The following is a 20,127-nucleotide window of genomic DNA, read 5'->3' on the forward strand; positions in this document are numbered from 1 at the left end:
TTTTTATGCACTGTTTAATTCATAATGAGGTAATGACAAAGCATTCATTAGTTTTAAACAACACACCAAGAGCAGCGCCACTCCAAAACTGCCACATCGTGACACAAAATAAAATATAATCCCAGTTTAACACACTAATACGCCAACGGAAATTGCAGTTTGTCTTCCGGTTTATTTGCTCATCACGCCGAATTTATCTTTTCAAGATGGCTGCAGCTATGGATGTTGATACGCCAAGCGGCACAAATAGCGGAGCTAGCAAGAAGCGATTTGAAGTTAAGAAGGTATGATTGAATGAAGTAACTCGGAGTCGTTGTTTAAAGAAATTGTAAACGTTAGTCTGCCAGTCGCTACAAATGACCGTTTACTCAGCTCACTGATACTGTGAGCTTTGTAGCGCTAAATCACTCTGCCGTTAGGGCAGGAGCTAGCTGTTAGCTGCTAGCTGTTAGCCTGCCTCAAACGGCATGAATTTGCACTTCCTTTTGGAAGAATAGCAAAACATGTATTTAAACTGTCAACCAACTGTCGACTAGTCTTAATCATGTCGTGACCACAAAAACAGAAAAACCGTCCCAATGTTAACGTTAAATGTTAGGTAAGGTTAAAACATTAAGCTCTTAATTCTGCAAGCTAATTTATCGTAACGTTAGCTAATCTGCATTTCCGGTAGACCGGTAACACTCACAAAGAGTAAAAACCTGCAGTTATAAGACGTTCATGATACACTTCAGAAGTAATATCGGACTAGATGGCCTACCTAAAAAAAGTTGTGGTTGAAATGTGTGCGTAACGCGACATTCTAATGAGCTGGCGTTAGCAGCTAACGGTACCATGAGTAGCATTAACGTTTGAAGAACATTTTGTCAACCCCGCTTTAAGCATACGTTCATCAACAAGCTAGCTAAAATGGTTGCTGTTATTTAGTTAACGTAAACTATATCAGTATTATGACTGTGTCGCAGATGCGATGTTGCAACTCATATTTCACAGTCAAATTCTTAAGTTTATTTTTGGAGGTGAGAATGAAGCAGAGTGTTGATGCTATGTTTTCATTAAACTACATCTGGCTGAACATTTTTAACACAAACAGAAATAAGCCAATAGGAAGCTATATTCTGTACTTAGAAGCTGTCATCACATCTCTACATCAGTGTCAACAAGACAACCTGCAGTGACCGTCTGATAACGTTTGTTTGTGATTTCCCACCAGTGGAATGCTGTGGCGCTGTGGGCCTGGGACATTGTGGTGGATAACTGTGCTATCTGTCGGAACCACATCATGGATCTCTGTGAGTTCACTTTCACACACTTTTGGACTCGTTCCCTTGATACATATTTAAATATTAAAAGACTCGGTCAGGAGCCGTGAAGTGTGCACATCAACAACAAGTTCTTCAGCTCTAATTGCCATTCATCATCAGACGTGTCGGCCTGATTTGTGAAATTGCATTGTTGACACGTTTCTCCCTCCCTCATCAGGTATAGAGTGCCAGGCCAACCAAGCTTCTGCAACCTCTGAGGAGTGCACTGTAGCCTGGGGTGTCTGCAATGTGAGTACCCTTCTCCGACATGAGTCACTGGTCAGGTCTGTTAGGGCTCCAGTGCTAAATGGTTCCCTAAGACTGCATTTCACAAGGTCTCGGGGGTATCCCACACTTTCATTACAATTGTGTATTACAGTAAAAGTAAACTCATTTAGACCATAAGTTATGTTTATGAGGTCCAGTTGTGAATCTGACTTTAATAACTTACCCGTAGTTCATAAACCTAAACAAATTTAAATGGTCTCCAAGTATTTGCAGTCTGTATTAACGATGAAAGTACATTTAATAGTACATTTTACTGTTCAAGTGACAGCTTCCCACTGTAATGCCATACCAAATACAGGCCGGTGTCTCACCTGTATTTACTAACATTACTGATGTAAACAACAAAGAGGAGAATTGCCAACAAATAATTCAAAGTTACCAGTATTATTTATTTGGGAAATTGGATATTAAAGGATGTTAACGGTTACATTGAACTGCTGCCCCGACCTGTCTGTGCCCATCAGTACAGTACATATATATATTAATGTGTATTTCTACCCTGTTTGATTTTCTCTTACCCAGCATGCCTTCCACTTCCACTGTATTTCCCGCTGGCTGAAAACCAGACAGGTGTGCCCTCTGGACAACAGGGAGTGGGAGTTTCAGAAGTGAGTATCATTACTTTTTTTTTTTACTCATTCATAGCCTTTGACAATGTGAAGTTATGAATATTTCTTAAAGTGAACATCTGTATTGATGGTGCGTCCTCATGTTTTTTTTTTTTTTTTTTTAACAGATACGGACACTAGTTGTATTATTTCTGACCTTTTCCTGTGCTCCGACAAGCATCACCTGTACTACTTCTGTTCCCTCCTGCTTGGAAGCAGTTATTTTACGCTCACGTCTTTGTTTTGGTATGTTGTAAGTACAAAAATAAACATGAATGTTGTCACAAAACAGGTCTTGTATTACTTAGTAGGGGTTTCTGACGGTTCAGTGTGTGGGTTTGTGAAGCAAAAACATGGTTCAACATTTGCTTCGGTTGTGTGCAAAGACTCATTTGGGACTCGTGTAATATTTAAACTATTTTGGTGGACAAAAAGCTGCACACAAGGGGAAATTCGGTCGGATCAGCTTGGACACAGTGATTCAGGGCTTCATCAGAACCGGGACCCATCATGTGTTTATAGAGCAGTAATCCTCCGGCTGAAAGACAGATGACCTGTGCGGATTAGTGGCCGAGTGCCCATCATCATTTCCAAAGGTAGCATCTTCATATTGCGTCCAACCAATAAACCCAAAGCTACTCAAGTTACGTAAGAAAATTCACACATTTGGCAGTCTTGTATGATAAATGAAGAGTAATCAATTATCCAAACTAATTGTTTCAGCTTTAAAACCGTAAGACTTACAGTGGAAATATTTTCCATTTTGCTTAGTCTCTTTGTCAAATTGCAACCATTTGGTTTAGTTCCACCTTTATCAGTACAATAAGTAGTTTCACCAAGTGATGAGAAGTTGAAAGTCAGTAAAACAATACATTTATGCTTAATATCAAAACAATGGATTGAAGTGTAAATCCACATACAAGGTGCTGCTTGTTAAAATCTGACAGTAAAAACATGTCAAAGGACCACAGAGCGAGGGTCCTCCTGGATGTTATTTTGCCAAGAAATTATCTCTGGATCATTTTTCTCAGTTTAACAGATGAGAAACAGCAGTGATGTGTGTTGATTGTGCGTGTTAGTGTAAAAATCACTTATGTCTGATTGTACAAGATGTAAAAGAAAGTCAAACTTGTTTTGCAGCAACAGAGGTTTTATTATTGGGAGACATCAACAGTGACTTTTTTTTTGCATTTTATAACAGATCTGATAACAAAAACACCCGACGGTTATTTGAGAGAGTTCGGCTCTGTTCGGAGAAAAGGAAAGACCGGTAGCTAAACCGTTACCGTGTAATAAAGGGCTGTAAAAATATTTGTGAGTGAGCATCTCAATGCAGGAGCTCAGAGTTTAGCTTTTTTTTCCCAGATACACGTTAGGAAATGTCAGCCTGTGTTTAAGTAAAGTCCCAGCTGAGACGAGTCGGGAGAAGTTGTCAGACACCCGACTCCTAACCTCGTTGGGACGTTGCTAAGAACTAACAGGCTGATTTAAGAACAATTAAAAAGTAGCCTTCGCTTCCTCTACCTGACACCAAGTCACCCACTCCCCCGTTTGATCTGCACACAGTGGATTAATAGTTGTTGGCTCTCCGGATTGATTCGCCATCCATCCACCCTCTAAGGCTGTGGTGGCGCTCCAAATTTGGAACTCAGCTTGGTGACTAGTGCCATGATTTTGGGGTTGTTCTGGTACTTGGAGATGTTGGCTGGGTTCTGTGCCACATCCTGGAAGGCTGTCATCACCTCGGGGTCCTGTAGGACAATAGGGAGTGCAAACAGGGTCACCTTTCCCCTTGTAGTGCTTCTCAAAATCAGTTTTAAAGACACGTTCTCATCGTGGGTCAGAAAGGGCTGTGAAAACATTCTTAATATAGCATACATTTAAACCGATAGATTGTTTCAGAGGGCTAAAATAAGTTTATCATTCATAAAATAAACAGTAAAACCAGAAATGTTCACATTTAAGAACTTTGTGAAAGAGCAAAGTCAAAATCTGATAAAACTACAACAATGTGCTGATGAAGCAGATTAGCTGAGCTTTTAACTCTTAATAAATAAAACAGATGTATCCATTTAGCGCTGCACTCCTCAAACAGTCAAAATCACGCTGGACATTCTTCCTCCATGTTAAAACTTGGCGCTTGCATTACCCACAATGCAAGTCGAACATTGACAGAGAGTTTGGTGTGTTATGCTGGTAATGGCTAATCACACAACTCCCTCTGCAGCCACAAAGGGCTTCATACTATTCGTTTTAACACATGCAGTACTACTCTCAAAAAACAGACTGATGTATACAAAGAAGCTGAGCTCCCCTTTAACTTGTAATATGATATAATACTTTCAGATTTAATGCTATAGAGAAATGCAGTATTTTGTGAATGCAAACTTATGATAAAATGTGATCACAGATTGTATAGCAGTTCATCAATCCCTCCTCCGTTATATAAAACATACAGGTCTACACTTTTCTTTAAACTAGTCAGAACTGGAAGCAATAACACCGATGAGAAGTGTGATTGTTTCCCCCAAGTCCACACTCCAGGTGTTTTGGGACTTTAATGACATGAACGGGTGAATGTTCGGTGTAGACGGGATCTCCCCTGTAGCCTTTTAATCTCTTTAAGTCATCTACAGGATAATGCATCCAAGTCTGTCTGTCTCTGTGTGTGTGTGGCACTGCCAAAAGGCTCAAGTACACATGTCCCCCCCCCCCTTCTGTAAGTGGGGATGACGATCACCGCAAAGACCCGTTTCATGTGAAAATGGCGGCATGTCTAAATGAGTTCAGCTTTCACAGCGCCTGTATTTGACTTCTGTATTTAGTGAGCTTTAGAGGGACTAGTAGGTGGATTTTGTTACATTTGAACAGAGCCAAGCTAGCAGCATCCCCTTGTTCACAATCTTTATGCTAAGCTAACAGGCTTCATTATTATTCATTTAAACTTGAGTAATTATCAATCTAATCATCTAACTTTCCGCAAGAAAGCGAGTAATGTCGACCTATTCCTTTAAGACCTGCACAACCTAAGTCATGTGGACGTGGAGGACTAATGTCGTCACCTTCATGGCGTTGAGCAGCTCAGGATCCTTCAGGAGTTCACCGAGACCAGGCATGCCGGCGGGGGCTCCTTCAGGGAATCCAGCAGGACCTGCAGAAAGTCATTCATTACTTCACTTGAAGGGGCATCACATCCGTCTGATAAACCAACGGTGAATCCAAACAGCACAGAGAAACACTTTGGAATTTGGCCGGAGAGAGATGTAAATACGGTACTCAGGAGAAACTAAGGAAGGCTACAAACAAATGACTTAAAACAAATACCGATCAATGGATCAATAAAATAATCAAAATATGTAGAAAGAGTGCGAATTATTTTCCACAGGGTATAATCTTTATATTTGCGTCTTCTAATATGACATTTGTAGTTTTCATCTCGTCCCATGATGCAATGGACTGGCTGGTTTTCCTTTCTCCTACCTGGGAAGAATCCTCCTCCTCCTCCTCCACCACTTCCTCCTCCTCCACCACCTCCGGACTGCCGTGCTTCCTCCTCCTGTTGAAACACAAAACAATGGGAGGAGTTACTAAGTGTCCGAAGGGTCAGGAGAGGTTTCCTCTGTTCGTTCTATCGAAAACTCTTATTGTGAAAATGTCAATGGCGTTCTCTTTGAGTTCAAAGTGACGAATACGAGAATGTAGATGCTGCAGTTTCTCATGAAGACAAAGCCTTGAGCTGCATTTGTTTGTAGTATGCCGTCACAGCTGACCGTGTAGGAAGAACAGTTCAACTAATGGGACATTCATTAGATCTTTGTTAGTGCAAGTCTGAAACAGGAAAACTCACCCTCTGAGCCCGTGCATGCTCCTCTCTGGCTTTCTTTACCCGCTCTTGTTTCTCCTTGACCTCCTTCTCATCTCTCTTACGCTGGTATTTGCGTCTGTGCTCAATGATTTTGGTGGCCTGAAAAACAAAAAGAGGGAAGCAGGACAAGAATGAGGAACCACAAACTCACAGCTGGCATCAGGATCACGTGAACACATCTCAAATAGGGATCAATTCCTCCCTTCTGAGCGTGCACACATTACAATAGCATATCTGCATTAATGTTACGACAAACTCATTTAAAAGAGGCGGTTTTTCCCTGGCCTTATACCTTCGGCTGGACCTCCTTCAGCATCGCACTGGTGTCCTCGTCATAGTCCAGTTTACAGGCCATGGCCAGGTCCTTGGCTGCCTCCTCCCAGTGGCCCAGCAGCCTGCATTTGGAATTGACGATCAATGAAAATCATCACAACTGTCAACTTTTCATCTGGGAAAACTCTAAGTAGCAGCGATAACTGACGTTATCCCGCCGTTAGAGATACAACACGTTTCCTATCAGACTGCAAAACCTATTTATATCTTGGTACTTCAAAAAAGATCTGGTTTATACGGAGATAAACATCACATTAGCTGTTGTGTGTGTCATAAAGATGATTACATAACTGCACTAACAATGATAGCACACTATATGATTAAACTAAATGTTACTCGTGAGAGCAACCCTGATGTGGGTTTATTCTACATCACTGGTCCTGTTTTAACTCAGTTCGCTCAGCTGACGAAATATTAAATGCCAAACAAGATGAGGCGTGTCATACTTTTGGGTGTTTATACTGAGGGTTTGGTTATGCAACGTGTCTGTAGAGGTGTCAAATACAAATGTACCTGTGAGCTTTTCCCCTCCACTTGTAAGGCTGTGCAGAGTCTGGGTTGATGCTGATGGCTCTGTCACAGTCTCTGATGGCCGCGTTGGGTTTCTGCATCTGGATAAAGACGCTAAACACAAAAGAGGACAACTGGTTACACTCGGTCCTTCATGACAGACACTTAACAGGAGCAGTCATGAAGCTTAAAGTCACAATTAAAAGCTGAATGATACTTGAATGCTCTGCCGTGGAATGAAAAAGGCCCCGAGGACTCTCACCTTGCCCTCTTGGCGTACATGATGGCGACGCAGGGGTTCAGCTTGATGGCTTCAGTAAAAAGATCCAGAGCTTTCTGCAGATCACCTATAAAAGAAATAACATTGACACAGGTATTAAAAGATCATAAATCAAAGTATTTTTATTTACCTCATCAATACAGAAACTGTGCCTGCGTGCGGTCCTCCTACCTTCTCCCAGAGCATCAATGGCCGCCATCTTCTTCTCACTGGCCTCGTCCATCATCTCTTCTGTGACCTGAGGAAATGTATGGACACAGATGTTCACACTACTGCGCTCTCAAGTGGTCAAGGCTTAGTTATTTTTTTTTTCCAGGCCTGGAATAAAATACTAAGTATACTCGAGTAGCTGCATGCATGATTAATAGACAATATAGAAAACATTTGACCTCGATGCTGTCAAACTCTCCCATCTCCTGCGGCTCATCGGTGTCTGGTTCGATCACTCCCTCGTTGTCCATTTCTGAAACGGATCCAACGTTTACAAAGAGCTCTTGTTGGTACACACAAACAACACCCACTACTCTGAGAACGTGGCGTAGTCTTCACAGTAAGAATACACATGCTTAGCAACATTTTGCTAAGATCAGGTGTAATTTATCACATAAAACAATTACTTTGAGAAATGAAATTTGGAGTCTGACTGTCCCAACTCTTACCCACCCAGTTACAATAATAAATTAACTAAAGCAATGTCTAAAAAAAAAAAAAAAAAGGTACATATTTGCAAGTTGTGCAGATGCACATATTTAGTGAATAAATAATACACTTGACTGTTTGGCTTTTTTAAATTGAAATATCTGAACAGACCAAAGTTTGTGTGCAGAGCCTTCCTTTATCGAGGGTTGCACCATCTCCGAAAAGACAGCCTTGAGCTGGGGTCCTGCACCTATTATTATACCTTAGACATTATGCTTTGACGTTTGGGAAATATGCTTATTTGCAGAGAGTTGGTTGAGAAGATCGATAGGACTCTCATGCCTGTACGGTAAATATGAACAGAACTTAGCATGAGATTGAACCAGCTAGCTAAGCTCTGTCTAAAGAAAGACAAAAAACCCAAATGTAAACAGGACGGGTTCATTGTTTGGCCAGGGTTTACATGCCGCACCTATATACTGTGCGTATATAGGTACAGTTAATATTTGGTTAATATTAACTGTATCTGGAAATATTAACCAGATACAGTTAATATCTGGTTAATATTTCTGGTTAATATTTCCCATAACAACCAGAGCTACGATTTAAGAAACTTTGTGTACCTATATCACTCTCATCATTCTCAGACGGGACAGGAGGCGCTGGCTCAAAAGGTGGGGCTGATGTAGGGGGAGGACCACAAGGACAGCCACCCTAAAAGTCAGAGAGCAGTGTGTTACAACAAGGGGTCAATAAAACTAAAATATCAAAAGTATCTTAGAAAAGACATAATAGTAATATTGCCGTGTCACCTGGCATGGCTTCTCAGTCTTGGGTTGGGGAGGGATTGTTGCACCCATGCTGGAATATAAAATGGAGGACAATTCAGAGAGCAATACAAGGGCCATGACATTCTATTTAATGGATATACCAAAACAGATGTGCTTATTTTACATATGGACATTTTCTCAGTAACGTTTCGCTGAAAATGTACTTTATATCACTAAAATATACACATGTAATGGCAATATAAACACATGTATACTCGACAGGTTATGAGTCATTGCGAATATCAAACATATAGGGGAAAACAACGTTACATGTCATCAAATATAAATAAACGTTTCTTCGTTGAATGAGGGGCTTTGAATGTTCTTGATTTAAGTTGCATGTGATCATGTTTCTGCGGACAAACGCGCGCGCAGACCCAGCATGCGGTCCATGGTGGTTTTACTGGAAGGTGGGCGGGACTGGGCACGTGATAAGCTCGCAGTCGGTTCGGGGTTTTCTTTAGATAGCCTACTTTAGTGACATAATGACAGAATGCATCCCTTATGAATCTTTCCCATAACAACCAGAGTCCCCGCATGGTGGCTTTACAGGCTGGTATACTGACCCCAGCAACCAGGTCCGGAAGAAGCTCATCTCTGGAAGGTGCAGGATATCGGCACTGGCCTCGCACATCTGTACGAAGCCCTTTAACTCTGTCACTTTTCGCGGGTCCATGCTGCTCAGTCACGTCCAGCAGACAGCGCGCTGCGTGTGGGGGAGGAAACCAGAAAGACAGACAATGAAGCTAACAACTTAGCCAAGTCAGACTGTGTTTACGGTTTCAGCCGCTAAAACCAGCGTCGTTAAGCTAAGTGTGCTAACGAGTGAGCGCTTTCAGCCTCACTTTGTTCACTGCCCACTTCACATAAACCCAACAACACGTGCAATTCAGGGGATACAAATAAAGCAACCGTGCACAACTAGCATTAACGGCTATTTCAAGGGTCGCAAGACAGAAGTTTCTAGAAATGTGAATCCGTGAGTGACGCGGTAGCCCTTTGACGCATGATAACGTTAGCTAGCTGCAACACAGGCCGTGAGTAATGAAGAACACTCGGTATCTGCGGACATGAATGTCCGTAATCGAAGGAAAACGCACCTGTGAGAAAGATACACCGTTCACACTCGATAGGTGAACCCGCAGAGGAAGCTTACTGGTGATTTTTATTGCCACAACTCTTCTTCAGTGGTAGTGACAGAGGCGTCGCTGCTGTGTTTTCATTCAGGCGAGTTGTCGGACGAAAGGACGGAGGACCTGGGATTTTGTTGCCCTGAGTTTGGGCTTTCGGGCAGCTCATACAAATCCGTAACAGCTGCTGGAGTTTATATTGTTACTGGGCTTGATTCCAAATCAGCCCTTGTTTAGCAGGATGAAGAATTCAGGTCATTTACTTAAAAGTAGCAATTATGCAATATGAAAATTCTCCATTGCAAGAAAAAAGTCCACTGTAACTATTATACATTGTATGATTGGATTAATATTACTGATGCAATAACATTTAATCGAGGAGGTGGAGCTAATTTATATATATATATATATATATATATATACAGTATATATGAATGTTTCTATATATACACACATACACTGTAATTGAATCCATGTACAACAGTGCATCATATGCTATAAACTCATAATATATACATAGCATGAAAATGTAGTACTGAAGTAAAGTACAACTATCTCACATTTGTAATAATGTACAATAATTGAGTATGTACTTAGTTACATTCCACCCCTTGTGGTCTGTGATGAAGTGGATTTTCATGTAGGCTAGTATAGAATAAAAAAGGGTGCACGACAATAAGAAATAGTTGATGAGCGGGTAGTAAAGTGACCATTAATAGGCTAAAATAATACAAACACCGATATGGTCCTCTAAAATGTGAAACAGCATCAGTCTGTACACATTACAGACTGATTCAACAAGGTATAATGCTTCTGTACATGTGGGCAGAAAAGTCTGAAGGGAAATGAGGAATGAGGGACATGAATGAGCTGAACCAGTTAGCAAAACGAGCTTTAGAGAGAGATCTTATAGATCTACAAATCCCATTAAGCAAGTCTGGGTCAAGGGAATAGCTTGGAGTAAAGCAGCAGGCCAACTGAAATAAGAGGGAGGTTTCTGTGCAATTTAAATGATAAAGTCAATGCAACATTTAGAATCATAGAAAAGTCATCGAACAGACTAAGACTAGGTCCTTCCTATTTAAATAGCAGTAGGAAGACATCCAACGGGTTCAATGTTAGGTTGGGGAGTATGTTATCATGGATTGCAATAAGGCGGAAAAAAAGAAAGGCAACCTGTGCAAGAAGATTCTATATTTTGTATTAAACAAACGGGCACGACGTAATCTCTGGTCCACGATCCGAAGCAGAGGGTGGAGGTAATGCATCTAATACGCTGGTTGCCAACCGTCTTTAAAAAGAAGAAGAAGAAGCTTTGACTCCGCCAATCGTAGCAAAGGAGGCGGGATTAAGCGCCTCTGCCTGGGATGCGAAACTCAGGGCACTAATTTGACCATAACCACGACATTAGCAAACATGGGGGCATCAAGCTAACGAGGCTAACTGTCAACCAGAGAGCGACACATTCGTTGTATGTGAAGGTTTTAACGTTGGTAAGTCGCAACAACACACCGCTGTTTGTCTCCGTAAATATCCAGCGTTAGTTGTCTGTACTTCACTGACTGCTGCCTCGTGCCTACAGCGGGGGGGACATGTTGTGACTGAAAGTTGTCCTCCAGTTGCAGCAGCAATGTTGCCCTCAACCAGCACTTTGGTCAAGTCTGCTATCAAGCTGCTGCCACCGCGACACTGGGGTCCAGGTGAGCCCAGTCTGGTGTTGTTACGTGTTGGCTGTACTTAAATACAACTTTAAGATACTTGTTCTTTACTCGAGTATTACTATTTTAAGCTACATTATACTGCTACTCCACTAACTGCAAAATTACATGTCACATATTATTATTATTATTACTGTCACATATCAGCCGACATAGATGTTACATCTGTGCTAAAGTCGTCCAGTTGTGAAGTTCTACTCTGTAAACATCCGTTGACTGCAGATGAAACATAATAAATGGTTGAAGTAACTGCATGCAGCATTGTAAAGGTGCCCAGTTGAAGAGTATTTGCTCTCTGTGTCGTGTTGCTGTCTGCAGGATGTGTCCGGTGCTCGTACAGAAACATATCTGTGAAACTAGGAGGTTTGAAACCAAAGACAGTTCCACCTCGGTACCTGGGCCAGCCCAGCCCGTTCACTCATCCACACCTCATCAAACATGGTAAATATGGTCAACAATGCTGGACCAGTACATTTACACTTTTCAGGGGAATCTTGGACCAGGCTCAATACTTAATTATTCATATATTTATTTAGGATTCATGCTCTCTAGTGGCAGGAGGAGCTATTGTTGATCACTGACAACTACTGCGGTTTACACATTTCAGTTCATCCATTACTCTACTGCATGTGACATAAAGATACAATAGGAATACATCAAGTAGACAAATAGTAGTGTCCAGTGGAAGTTTGTTGTTAAAGCACCACATGTGTGATCTCTGCTCCTCAGGTGAGGTGTCCCCCGGCTTGAGCCGGACAGAATACGAGCTCCGCAGACACAGGCTGGCCTCGCTTATGGAGGCCCAGTCGGACAAGCTGGGACCCTCTGCCTCCTCCAGCACCCATGTGGCCATTGTGTTGTCCCATCCGACCCGCTACATGACCAATGACATCCCTTATCCCTTCCACCAGAACCAGGTGCATGTTCTGTTTTATTTTTGACCATATTTTATATTTTATGAAGACATGAACTTCAGGTATAAAGGAGAGTTAATAGGAATACTGTTCGCAATTTTAGCAAGGCTTTTGTCAATTAACCTGGAGCCGAATGTTCTCCAGGATTTCCTCTACCTCAGCGGCATCCTCGAGCCTGACAGCGCCCTGGTTCTTTATGGGAAAGGACGACCAGACCAGGCCATCTTGTTCGTCCCCCGCAGAGACCCGGGGAGAGAGCTGTGGGACGGGCCCCGGTCAGGGAAGGATGGGGCGGCTGCTTTGACCGGCATAGAGAGAGTTCATAGCACAGAGGAACTGGGTGTTGTGCTCAAGAGCCTAAAAGGTGGGTGGACGGGAGTGTTCGTTAAGTCCCTCCCTGACTTTTTATTGTTTCAGAATCAGAAAAGGTTCATTGTGAAGTACGTTTGCACATACAAGAAATTTGGCTTGTTGATTGGTGCATAACAATAAACACACATAAGACATCATTTAAAAATAAAAATATGAAAATTCACAAAAGAATAAACAAATAAACAGTTTGTAAGGGTCTTAAGTATGTACATTGTGGCTACATAGTCATACAATATATAGCTAATGCTAAAAGATCGAGGCTAAAGCTACGTCCCAGGCAAAGACTCGGCATCCTCACAGGGGCAGTATTGTTTGTGTGTTGCAGTGTAGAGTTGGTTTGGTCAGTATGTTTTTTTTTTTTGTTTTTTTTTACTCCGACACAACCCTTGGAAGGTTGCGAGTCTTAACAGAAATAACATATTTGTGCGAATTTGGCATTATTTTACGCAATTTTGTCTTGAGTTGCTGGAACGTTAACTCTCCTAAACCAAATAAAGAACAGGACAGAATAGTAACCACAGACTAAACTGATGTACTATCATCTTGCTCAGACGTTGGATTTTCCAGTTTGTTTCTAATGTAACCTGTAAACCCAGATATGTAATGCTGTTAGCTAGTAACTTGTCCCTTGACATAACATGAAGTTACTACTGTAGACAGTAAGCTCGTTACCCGGGCATGCAGACGTTAGAGCAGACAGATGCACTGTTTAATCCGTTCCTTGCTCTTTTGCCCTTTACACTCCAATGTCTAATGCATTGTGTGTTAAACAGCAAATGTTTTTTTCATTTAGAGGTTGAACTGTATACTTTAAAAATAAAAACAGGAGCTGACATTTGACTGCTAACTACAATAATTGAGGCCTTAACTTCACTGTTGCCATTTTCCGTCTACTCCGATCCTCCTCCAGGCACTGTGCTGTGGTATGACGGCTCTCAGCCCGCCCACCCTCGGCTCCACCAGACTCACGTGGGTCCCGTGTTAGAGGCGGGGCCGATGCCGCACACTCTCAGGCCCCTCATACACTCTCTAAGGGCCCTCAAGAGCTCAGCAGAGGTGGCGCTCATGCAGGAAGCCGGTCACATCACAGCACAGGTTGGTGTTTAAATTACCTGAAGCGTCAACTTCATAATGGTTTATAGTCTGTGGAAGGAAATGATCACAATCAATGAAAAATGTAGATATATTTCAACCATAGAATTACTTTCATTACTGATGTGAAACGATGTTTCTGGTCTGCACTCTGAATCAACACCCTTGGTATTTTCAGATTTGTATTAGATTTGTCTGCAAATCCAGAATAAAACATTTAGTAGAAATAGTTTTGTTTTGCTGTCTCTGTGTTCGGTTCCTACCAATCTATTTATTAATATTTCAAGACTGAACAGAAAGAAGAAAACGACAAATGACCAATAAGTGTCACAAACGGAGCCACATTTCCTTGTATTGTTGTGTAACGGTGTCTCTTTACACTTGTTAAGATGGATTACAGTGCAGTCGCTCTAACTCAAGTCCTGTTCTTTCAGGCTTTTAGGAGGACGATGGCTCTGTCTCAGGGAGACGTGGATGAGGCTGTGCTCTTTGCTAAGGTAACAAAGAACATAATAATATCATTTAGCTGGGGTCTTTTTTCTTCCTCATGATGACATTTACAACAGCTACTGCCTCCTTAACGCATGTGGAATATCTTAACTGTATTACCAAGATGTCAGTTTATCAAAATGATATATTTATTTAGACAATACGAGAGGCAAATCAATAATTTAGCTGCGTTGTCTTAGCTCTCTATTTGGCTGATCCTCCACCGCAGATATTCCAGTAAGTGTGAGATCAGCTTCTAGAGCTCAGGGATTATAAAGAGTGCACTTCCTGTGCTTTGGTTTTCATAACTCCAGTTAAAGGTTACTGCGAATTCAAAAAGCTGTTTCGACAGTAAACATGACGCTCACAAGGTTTTTTTTAAATCAATAAAATGTTAATCTTCCAGTTTGATTTTGAGAATCGTATCCATGGCGCCAACTTCCTGGCCTATCCCCCCGTTGTTGCCGGAGGGAATCGAGCCAATACTCTGCACTATATAAACAACAACCAGATTATCAAGGTAACGGACGGTGTTGAATGAGCTTATGCATCCGCTCTATCCAATACGGTGCAATGAACATCCACAGTGAGCATACTGAGAAGTGGTTATGCATGTGAAGTAATGACTCATTGTACCCCCCCCCCCCCCCCCCCCCCCCCGCTCTCCTCCATCAGGACGGTGAAATGGTTCTGCTTGACGGTGGTTGTGAATACTTTGGTTACGTCAGTGATGTCACTCGAACATGGCCAGTGAATGGAAAGTAAGTTTGACAGAATAATCTTAAGCAGTAAATTGTGCAACAAAAGTTATAGAATCTGTGCATTTGAATGTAGAAACATCTTTTGCTTATTGAACATAGATATTTTCAGGAGGTATTATGTCTTATTAGCTTTATACATGATTTTTTTTGTTTAATCTCAAATGTCTCTAGATTTTAGGGCCTTTTTTAAGTAGGTGTTTTTGATGATTATTCAAAATGGCGGACAATAACTTGTATCTCATACCAGATTCAGCCCGGCCCAGGCGGAGCTGTACGAGGCCGTGCTGGAGGTCCAGCGCTCCTGCTTGTCTCTGTGCTCCCCGGGCGTCAGTCTGGATCACATCTACAGCACCATGCTGGCTCTGTTGGGACGACAGCTCCGCCGGCTAGGCATCGTCCACGCCAGCACCAGTGATGCGGATGTACTAAAGGTAATAATGAGAGAAGTAGAAGTAGAATGGGCTCCAGCTGGTAGACGTTCCCCAGCTTTGGCCCGCATGAGGAGCAATTCCATGAAAACAAATAAGCAGCTCTTGGCTTTTTGGGAAAAACAAAGTTGCTGCCAGTAACAACATTTCCCAAGATGAGCTGCAAATTATTTACTGTACAAGAAAGTTACGTTTCCCAGATCCAAATATTCAGCTGCTCCTTAAGTTAAAAGGAACAAAGAGTCTTTGATAAATAATGAAGCCCGAGATCATATTCCACTCTATTTAACTTGTGTTTTTGCTTACAGGCACAGGCTCTTACAGTGTTTTATATTTCTATATTGCTAATGTCAATTATAATCTTGCCCTGCTGCTGGATATCAATCGTCTCCACCAGAGGTTGGTCATGGCACCATCAGATTATCACCTCAGGGCATTGAATTCAAACATGTTTGGTTTATTTAGGTCCTCACTAGTGGTTTGTGGTCAGGAAATAGCAATAAGCTCCTTTTGGCCAATGTAAATGATGAAATGACCTCATTACAGCCTCCATGAAACACAGTACGCTCTGTAAACTTTGTACAACAGAGGAATCTATTATTATTACTTTCCTGCCGTGGCTCTTTGCTGGGAAATAAAACAAGCGAGCCAAACCAAAATTGAATGTAGATTTACTCAAGTGGTTTCCCTTTAAAAAAAAAAAGAAAAATAATAAAAACCCTTGTTGGCTTCTGCATTGGCTGACTGATTGATGATGATGTTCCCAGTGAGAGACCTTCATACAAGCCGGGCTCATAGTTATCGGCCATCTTGCGTAAATATTCTTTTGGCCACGCTAGCTCTAGTTGGTCAGTTGGTCTACCACTTTGGTCAAATATTGGATGTGTTGGGCATATTGCCATGATTGTACAGATACTGATGGTCCCCAGAGGATGAATCCTTCTGATCCTCTGCTGCCACGAACAGGTCTACAGTTTCACTCACCCTGAGAAGTATCTTAACATCTACAAGATGGATTGGCACTAACGTTTGAACAGATATTCATGACTGTCTGATACATGTCCCCATCAGGATGAATTATAATAACTTTGATGATCTCTTAACTTTTCATATAGTGTCCTTCCATTCCGTTCATGCTAAAACAATTCAATTCCCATCAGCCTCCCTCAACTGTACTTTGTATTTAGTGCTAATTAGCAAATGTTAGCATGCTAACATTGTAAACTAAGATGGTGAACATGGAAATCTTTATATCTGTAAACGTCAGCATGTTTAGCATTGCTGTAGACTCTTGACCATGTAGACCTACGTTCGGTACGTGATACACTTGACCTCATCGCTCATAACAGATGCTAATGGAGAGGTTGATGTCATTAAGTCAAGTCAAATAAAGACATATGAAGCTAGTAGTTATCTAGCATCGAACATCTGTTTGAACATCTGTTTGATTTTACACCCATGAGGCATTCAAATGTTTTGAGCATAGTGGTCAACACCCTGGGAAGCAGTGCTTCTTAATAAGGCTTACGGAATAAACGGCAAATCCTACTTTCTGCATTTTTGCCAAAAAAGAGTGGTGAGCTGTGGTTTCAACATTAGGGCCTACATTTGGAATTAAACAATGTTTTATTTCAAATGCTAAAATGCTTTTTTGATACCAACATCACATTTATGTGTGCACTGATTTCCCATATGAAGGATTTTGTCAGAATTGCATGTTGGGATTTGTGTTCACCTTTAATTTAGTTGTTTAGATGCCCCTGGATACAGTTGAGTAGGTAGAAAGTGATCAGATGAGGCTCATTCACCACAGTAAGCCGCAGTCAGTGGCACCTAAATTCCATGTCGATAATGTTTGGCTGCTCTGGGACAACTGCAAACTTTTATACAACTGCTTAAAGCTTTAATTCTGCTTATCCCAGGCTGCACGACGGTACTGCCCCCACCACGTTGGGCATTACCTGGGCATGGACGTCCACGACACTCCTGACCTGTCCCGCTCGCAACCTCTACAGCCAGGAATGGCCATCACTATAGAACCAGGTATTTTGAATACCCGTTACTCTTTTGTTTTTCCCCTCATGATGTGCAGCTGTGGCTAATCATGAGTCTGGGTGAGATCAGGTTTTTAAAAATCCGAACTGCATCCCTCTCAGTTACTGTGGTGGACATGTAACAGCCACTCATTACACATGATCTGTTCTGCATTCTCTTTCATGTTTCACATTGTTCCTGCTTTCATCAGTTTTCCACTTTTCCTCCTCCTGTTGTCGCAGGGTTGTACATCGGCGAGGACAATGACCAGGTGCCACAGCGTTTCCGCGGCCTGGGCGTCAGGATTGAGGACGATGTGGTGATTCGAGACAAGGGAAGCCCTCTGATTCTGTCCCGTGACGCACCAAAGGCCATCGCTGACGTAGAGAAGGCCTGCGCCCAGAGATAGGGCAGGGAGAGATGGACAAGTGAGCCACGACATCGATGGCAGGCTGAGTGCTGTGCTTTTCCAACCCACATCATCAGGCTCGGGGGCCCAGGTGCGTGAAAGGTGGGAGCACACTGCAAGACTCTGGTATATAGTCTCAGTAAGGCCTCAAAAATGTGGAGAGATCTTAGTTTGTTGTCTCACGAAATGTTCAAAGAAACCAGGTTCATGTTTTGTAGTTTCCAACAGTGAATGACGGTGAAGAGCTCAACAGTAAAAGGTGGGTTTAGTTGTTTAAGGGGTTCCGGTGTAGCTTTGGAGCTAACGCACGTATACTACACTGGAGCCGACTTATTCCTCCACAACAATGTTTGCTACCACACATTCACACGGAGACTAATCTTCATCATGTATATTACACACTTCTAGTGTTGTGATGGTGCGGTTGAAATCTAACGCTGAACCATAATAAAGTATATTTTCAGCTGAAGCCCCAGTGGTTAGAGCCAACAACCATGCAAGCATTTTCATTCTTAAAACCTATTTGCTGCATACCATGTTTTTCAGAATTACACCAGGCTATGATTATTTGTTTGTTGCCCCTTTTTAAAAAATAGTTTTTTCTTAAGCCAAAGTACAAACACTTGATTTGTTTCTTACACAGAAATCATTCTTTCGTAGCTCAAATGTTGAGCATTCACTCACTGAGCTGCAGGAAGGACCAGAGCATGTCAAATGAACAGACCATGTTAATACACACAAGTGATGAATGAAGATGAACCGGTCTTACACCACTGCTCCCAACAAACCTGGAATGATGGCAATGATTACGCCAGAACAAGGAAATGGCTTTAAAAGTGTTCACTGAAAAGAGTGTGTGTGTGTGTGTGTGTGGGGGGAGATTATGTATTTTAAGCAGAGAAAATGTGATCTTTTTTTGTTTTGTTTGTGTATTAAAAAGATCTCTTTCTCTCCTTTTCAATGCTAATGCATGCCTTTTTCTTTTTGCTGACAAAAAGAAACAAGTTAAAGAATGTAGGCTAGTAGCTGGAGTGTGTTCTAATACCACAGCCCCCCAAAATGCTCCTTTCTGATTGGCTGGCATGCGTCCATAAAAATGATTTAGCAGGACTTCTCAAGCATTCTTCCGTACAACATTTTAACCACCCTTGTAAAACAGTGCACAGACTGCAGGTATCCAAAGCAACAGGGCTTATTTCACACTACATTTCCAGTTAAACTTGTGCTAAGCTATACCTTTTAAATATTAGCATTGAATAAAATGACTCTAGTGGGAGTTCTAGAGGCTTGGGGCAATTTCCTGCTCTGGCTTGTTGATAATCCAGCCGTGGCTCTCACCAACCCCCCCCAAATAAAACTGTGTGCAACCATTTCCAGCAGACAAATTGACTGTACTGCTACCTGCTCAGCACGAAATGACTGACGGGCTAAAAGTAAACAAGTGACTGGTCAAACAAGTTAAGCATCTAGCATTAACGACTGATTTTAGAATGAATTATGGTCCCAGTCTATTTAGTGTGTTAGTCATTCCAGTGATCCGGCACAACACCAGGACCCTGGCCCGCCTAAATGCAACACGGCCATAATTAATGTTATTAATTACACCTGTGTGCTGCTCTGAAAGAGTCACATAATTAGTTAGATGGAGATCACCTGTGTGCAGTCAAGTGGATCATAGTATTAATACACCCGGGTCTTTTAACGAGTCAGTATTGTGACAAAACATTCACCTCCAAGCAACGCAACAAAAAGTTGATTAAAAAGCACAAGTTGGGATAGATACAAGAACTTTTCTAAGTCCCTGAATATCTATAAATAAGCAGTATTTGCTGCCAAATATCTACTGACTTGGAGGCAGTAAAAATATATGCAAACAAGTGTGTGTGAATACTTTTTAAAAAGCTACTGTATGTGTGAACTAAGTGTAAAAGGGGGCGCTGAAGTCAAAGTGACAAAGATCGGTTATTTTCGTATGTGACTCGATTTGCCCAATTAGGTGTCAAGTCATACCTGCACTGTGTTATCAGACAACTGATTTATTCTCAGTTGCTTTGGCACAACACTCGAATGAAAATGACTTTTATAAATGTGTGAAATTATCAAATCCAAAGCTAATTTTGTCA

The 20,127-nt window shown here is 41.8% G+C and overlaps 3 protein-coding genes across 7 annotated transcripts; 2 read left to right on the top strand and 1 right to left on the bottom strand.

Annotated features, from left to right (window-relative positions):
• The first annotated feature begins 160 nt into the window (after nucleotides 1–160).
• On the top strand, nucleotides 161–2,489 carry rbx1 (ring-box 1, E3 ubiquitin protein ligase). The gene is made up of 5 exons (XM_076084875.1): nucleotides 161–284; nucleotides 1,214–1,292; nucleotides 1,483–1,553; nucleotides 2,115–2,200; nucleotides 2,329–2,489. The coding sequence occupies exons 1-5, from the start codon at nucleotides 207–209 to the stop codon at nucleotides 2,339–2,341; spliced, it is 327 nt and encodes a 108-aa protein (XP_075940990.1). The 5' UTR covers nucleotides 161–206; the 3' UTR covers nucleotides 2,342–2,489.
• Nucleotides 2,490–3,329: 840 nt separating this feature from the next.
• On the bottom strand, nucleotides 3,330–9,918 carry st13 (ST13 Hsp70 interacting protein). 2 transcript variants are annotated; one of them, XM_076084873.1, is made up of 13 exons: nucleotides 9,758–9,918; nucleotides 9,224–9,363; nucleotides 8,640–8,688; nucleotides 8,451–8,541; nucleotides 7,578–7,651; nucleotides 7,360–7,426; nucleotides 7,171–7,255; nucleotides 6,912–7,022; nucleotides 6,358–6,460; nucleotides 6,048–6,164; nucleotides 5,681–5,756; nucleotides 5,263–5,351; nucleotides 3,330–3,951 (listed from the first exon to the last, which is right to left on the bottom strand). In XM_076084873.1, exons 2-13 carry the CDS (start codon nucleotides 9,331–9,333, stop codon nucleotides 3,817–3,819), a joined length of 1,107 nt encoding a protein of 368 aa, XP_075940988.1. In that variant the 5' UTR covers nucleotides 9,334–9,363; nucleotides 9,758–9,918; the 3' UTR covers nucleotides 3,330–3,816. The 2 variants fall into 2 exon arrangements, with proteins under 2 accessions (XP_075940988.1, XP_075940989.1); XM_076084874.1 differs by having other exon boundaries at nucleotides 9,814–9,902.
• Nucleotides 9,919–11,132: 1,214 nt separating this feature from the next.
• Nucleotides 11,133–18,965, top strand: xpnpep3 (X-prolyl aminopeptidase 3, mitochondrial). 4 transcript variants are annotated; one of them, XR_012951828.1, is made up of 13 exons: nucleotides 11,133–11,280; nucleotides 11,370–11,487; nucleotides 11,824–11,946; nucleotides 12,235–12,422; nucleotides 12,564–12,783; nucleotides 13,702–13,886; nucleotides 14,318–14,380; nucleotides 14,779–14,892; nucleotides 15,048–15,133; nucleotides 15,381–15,564; nucleotides 17,484–17,604; nucleotides 17,838–18,106; nucleotides 18,648–18,965. XR_012951828.1 is itself a non-coding variant. In XM_076084891.1 (12 exons), exons 2-12 carry the CDS (start codon nucleotides 11,418–11,420, stop codon nucleotides 18,002–18,004), a joined length of 1,521 nt encoding a protein of 506 aa, XP_075941006.1. In that variant the 5' UTR covers nucleotides 11,133–11,280; nucleotides 11,370–11,417; the 3' UTR covers nucleotides 18,005–18,965. The 4 variants fall into 4 exon arrangements, 2 of the variants coding, with proteins under 2 accessions (XP_075941006.1, XP_075941007.1); XR_012951834.1 differs by having other exon boundaries at nucleotides 17,838–18,095; XM_076084891.1 differs by having other exon boundaries at nucleotides 17,838–18,965.
• Nucleotides 18,966–20,127: the final 1,162 nt, after the last annotated feature.

The sequence above is a fragment of the Anarhichas minor genome, unplaced genomic scaffold (assembly GCF_050575085.1).
Source record: "Anarhichas minor isolate MPS153535 unplaced genomic scaffold, ASM5057508v1 ptg000007l, whole genome shotgun sequence".
Lineage (NCBI taxonomy): Eukaryota > Metazoa > Chordata > Actinopteri > Perciformes > Anarhichadidae > Anarhichas > Anarhichas minor.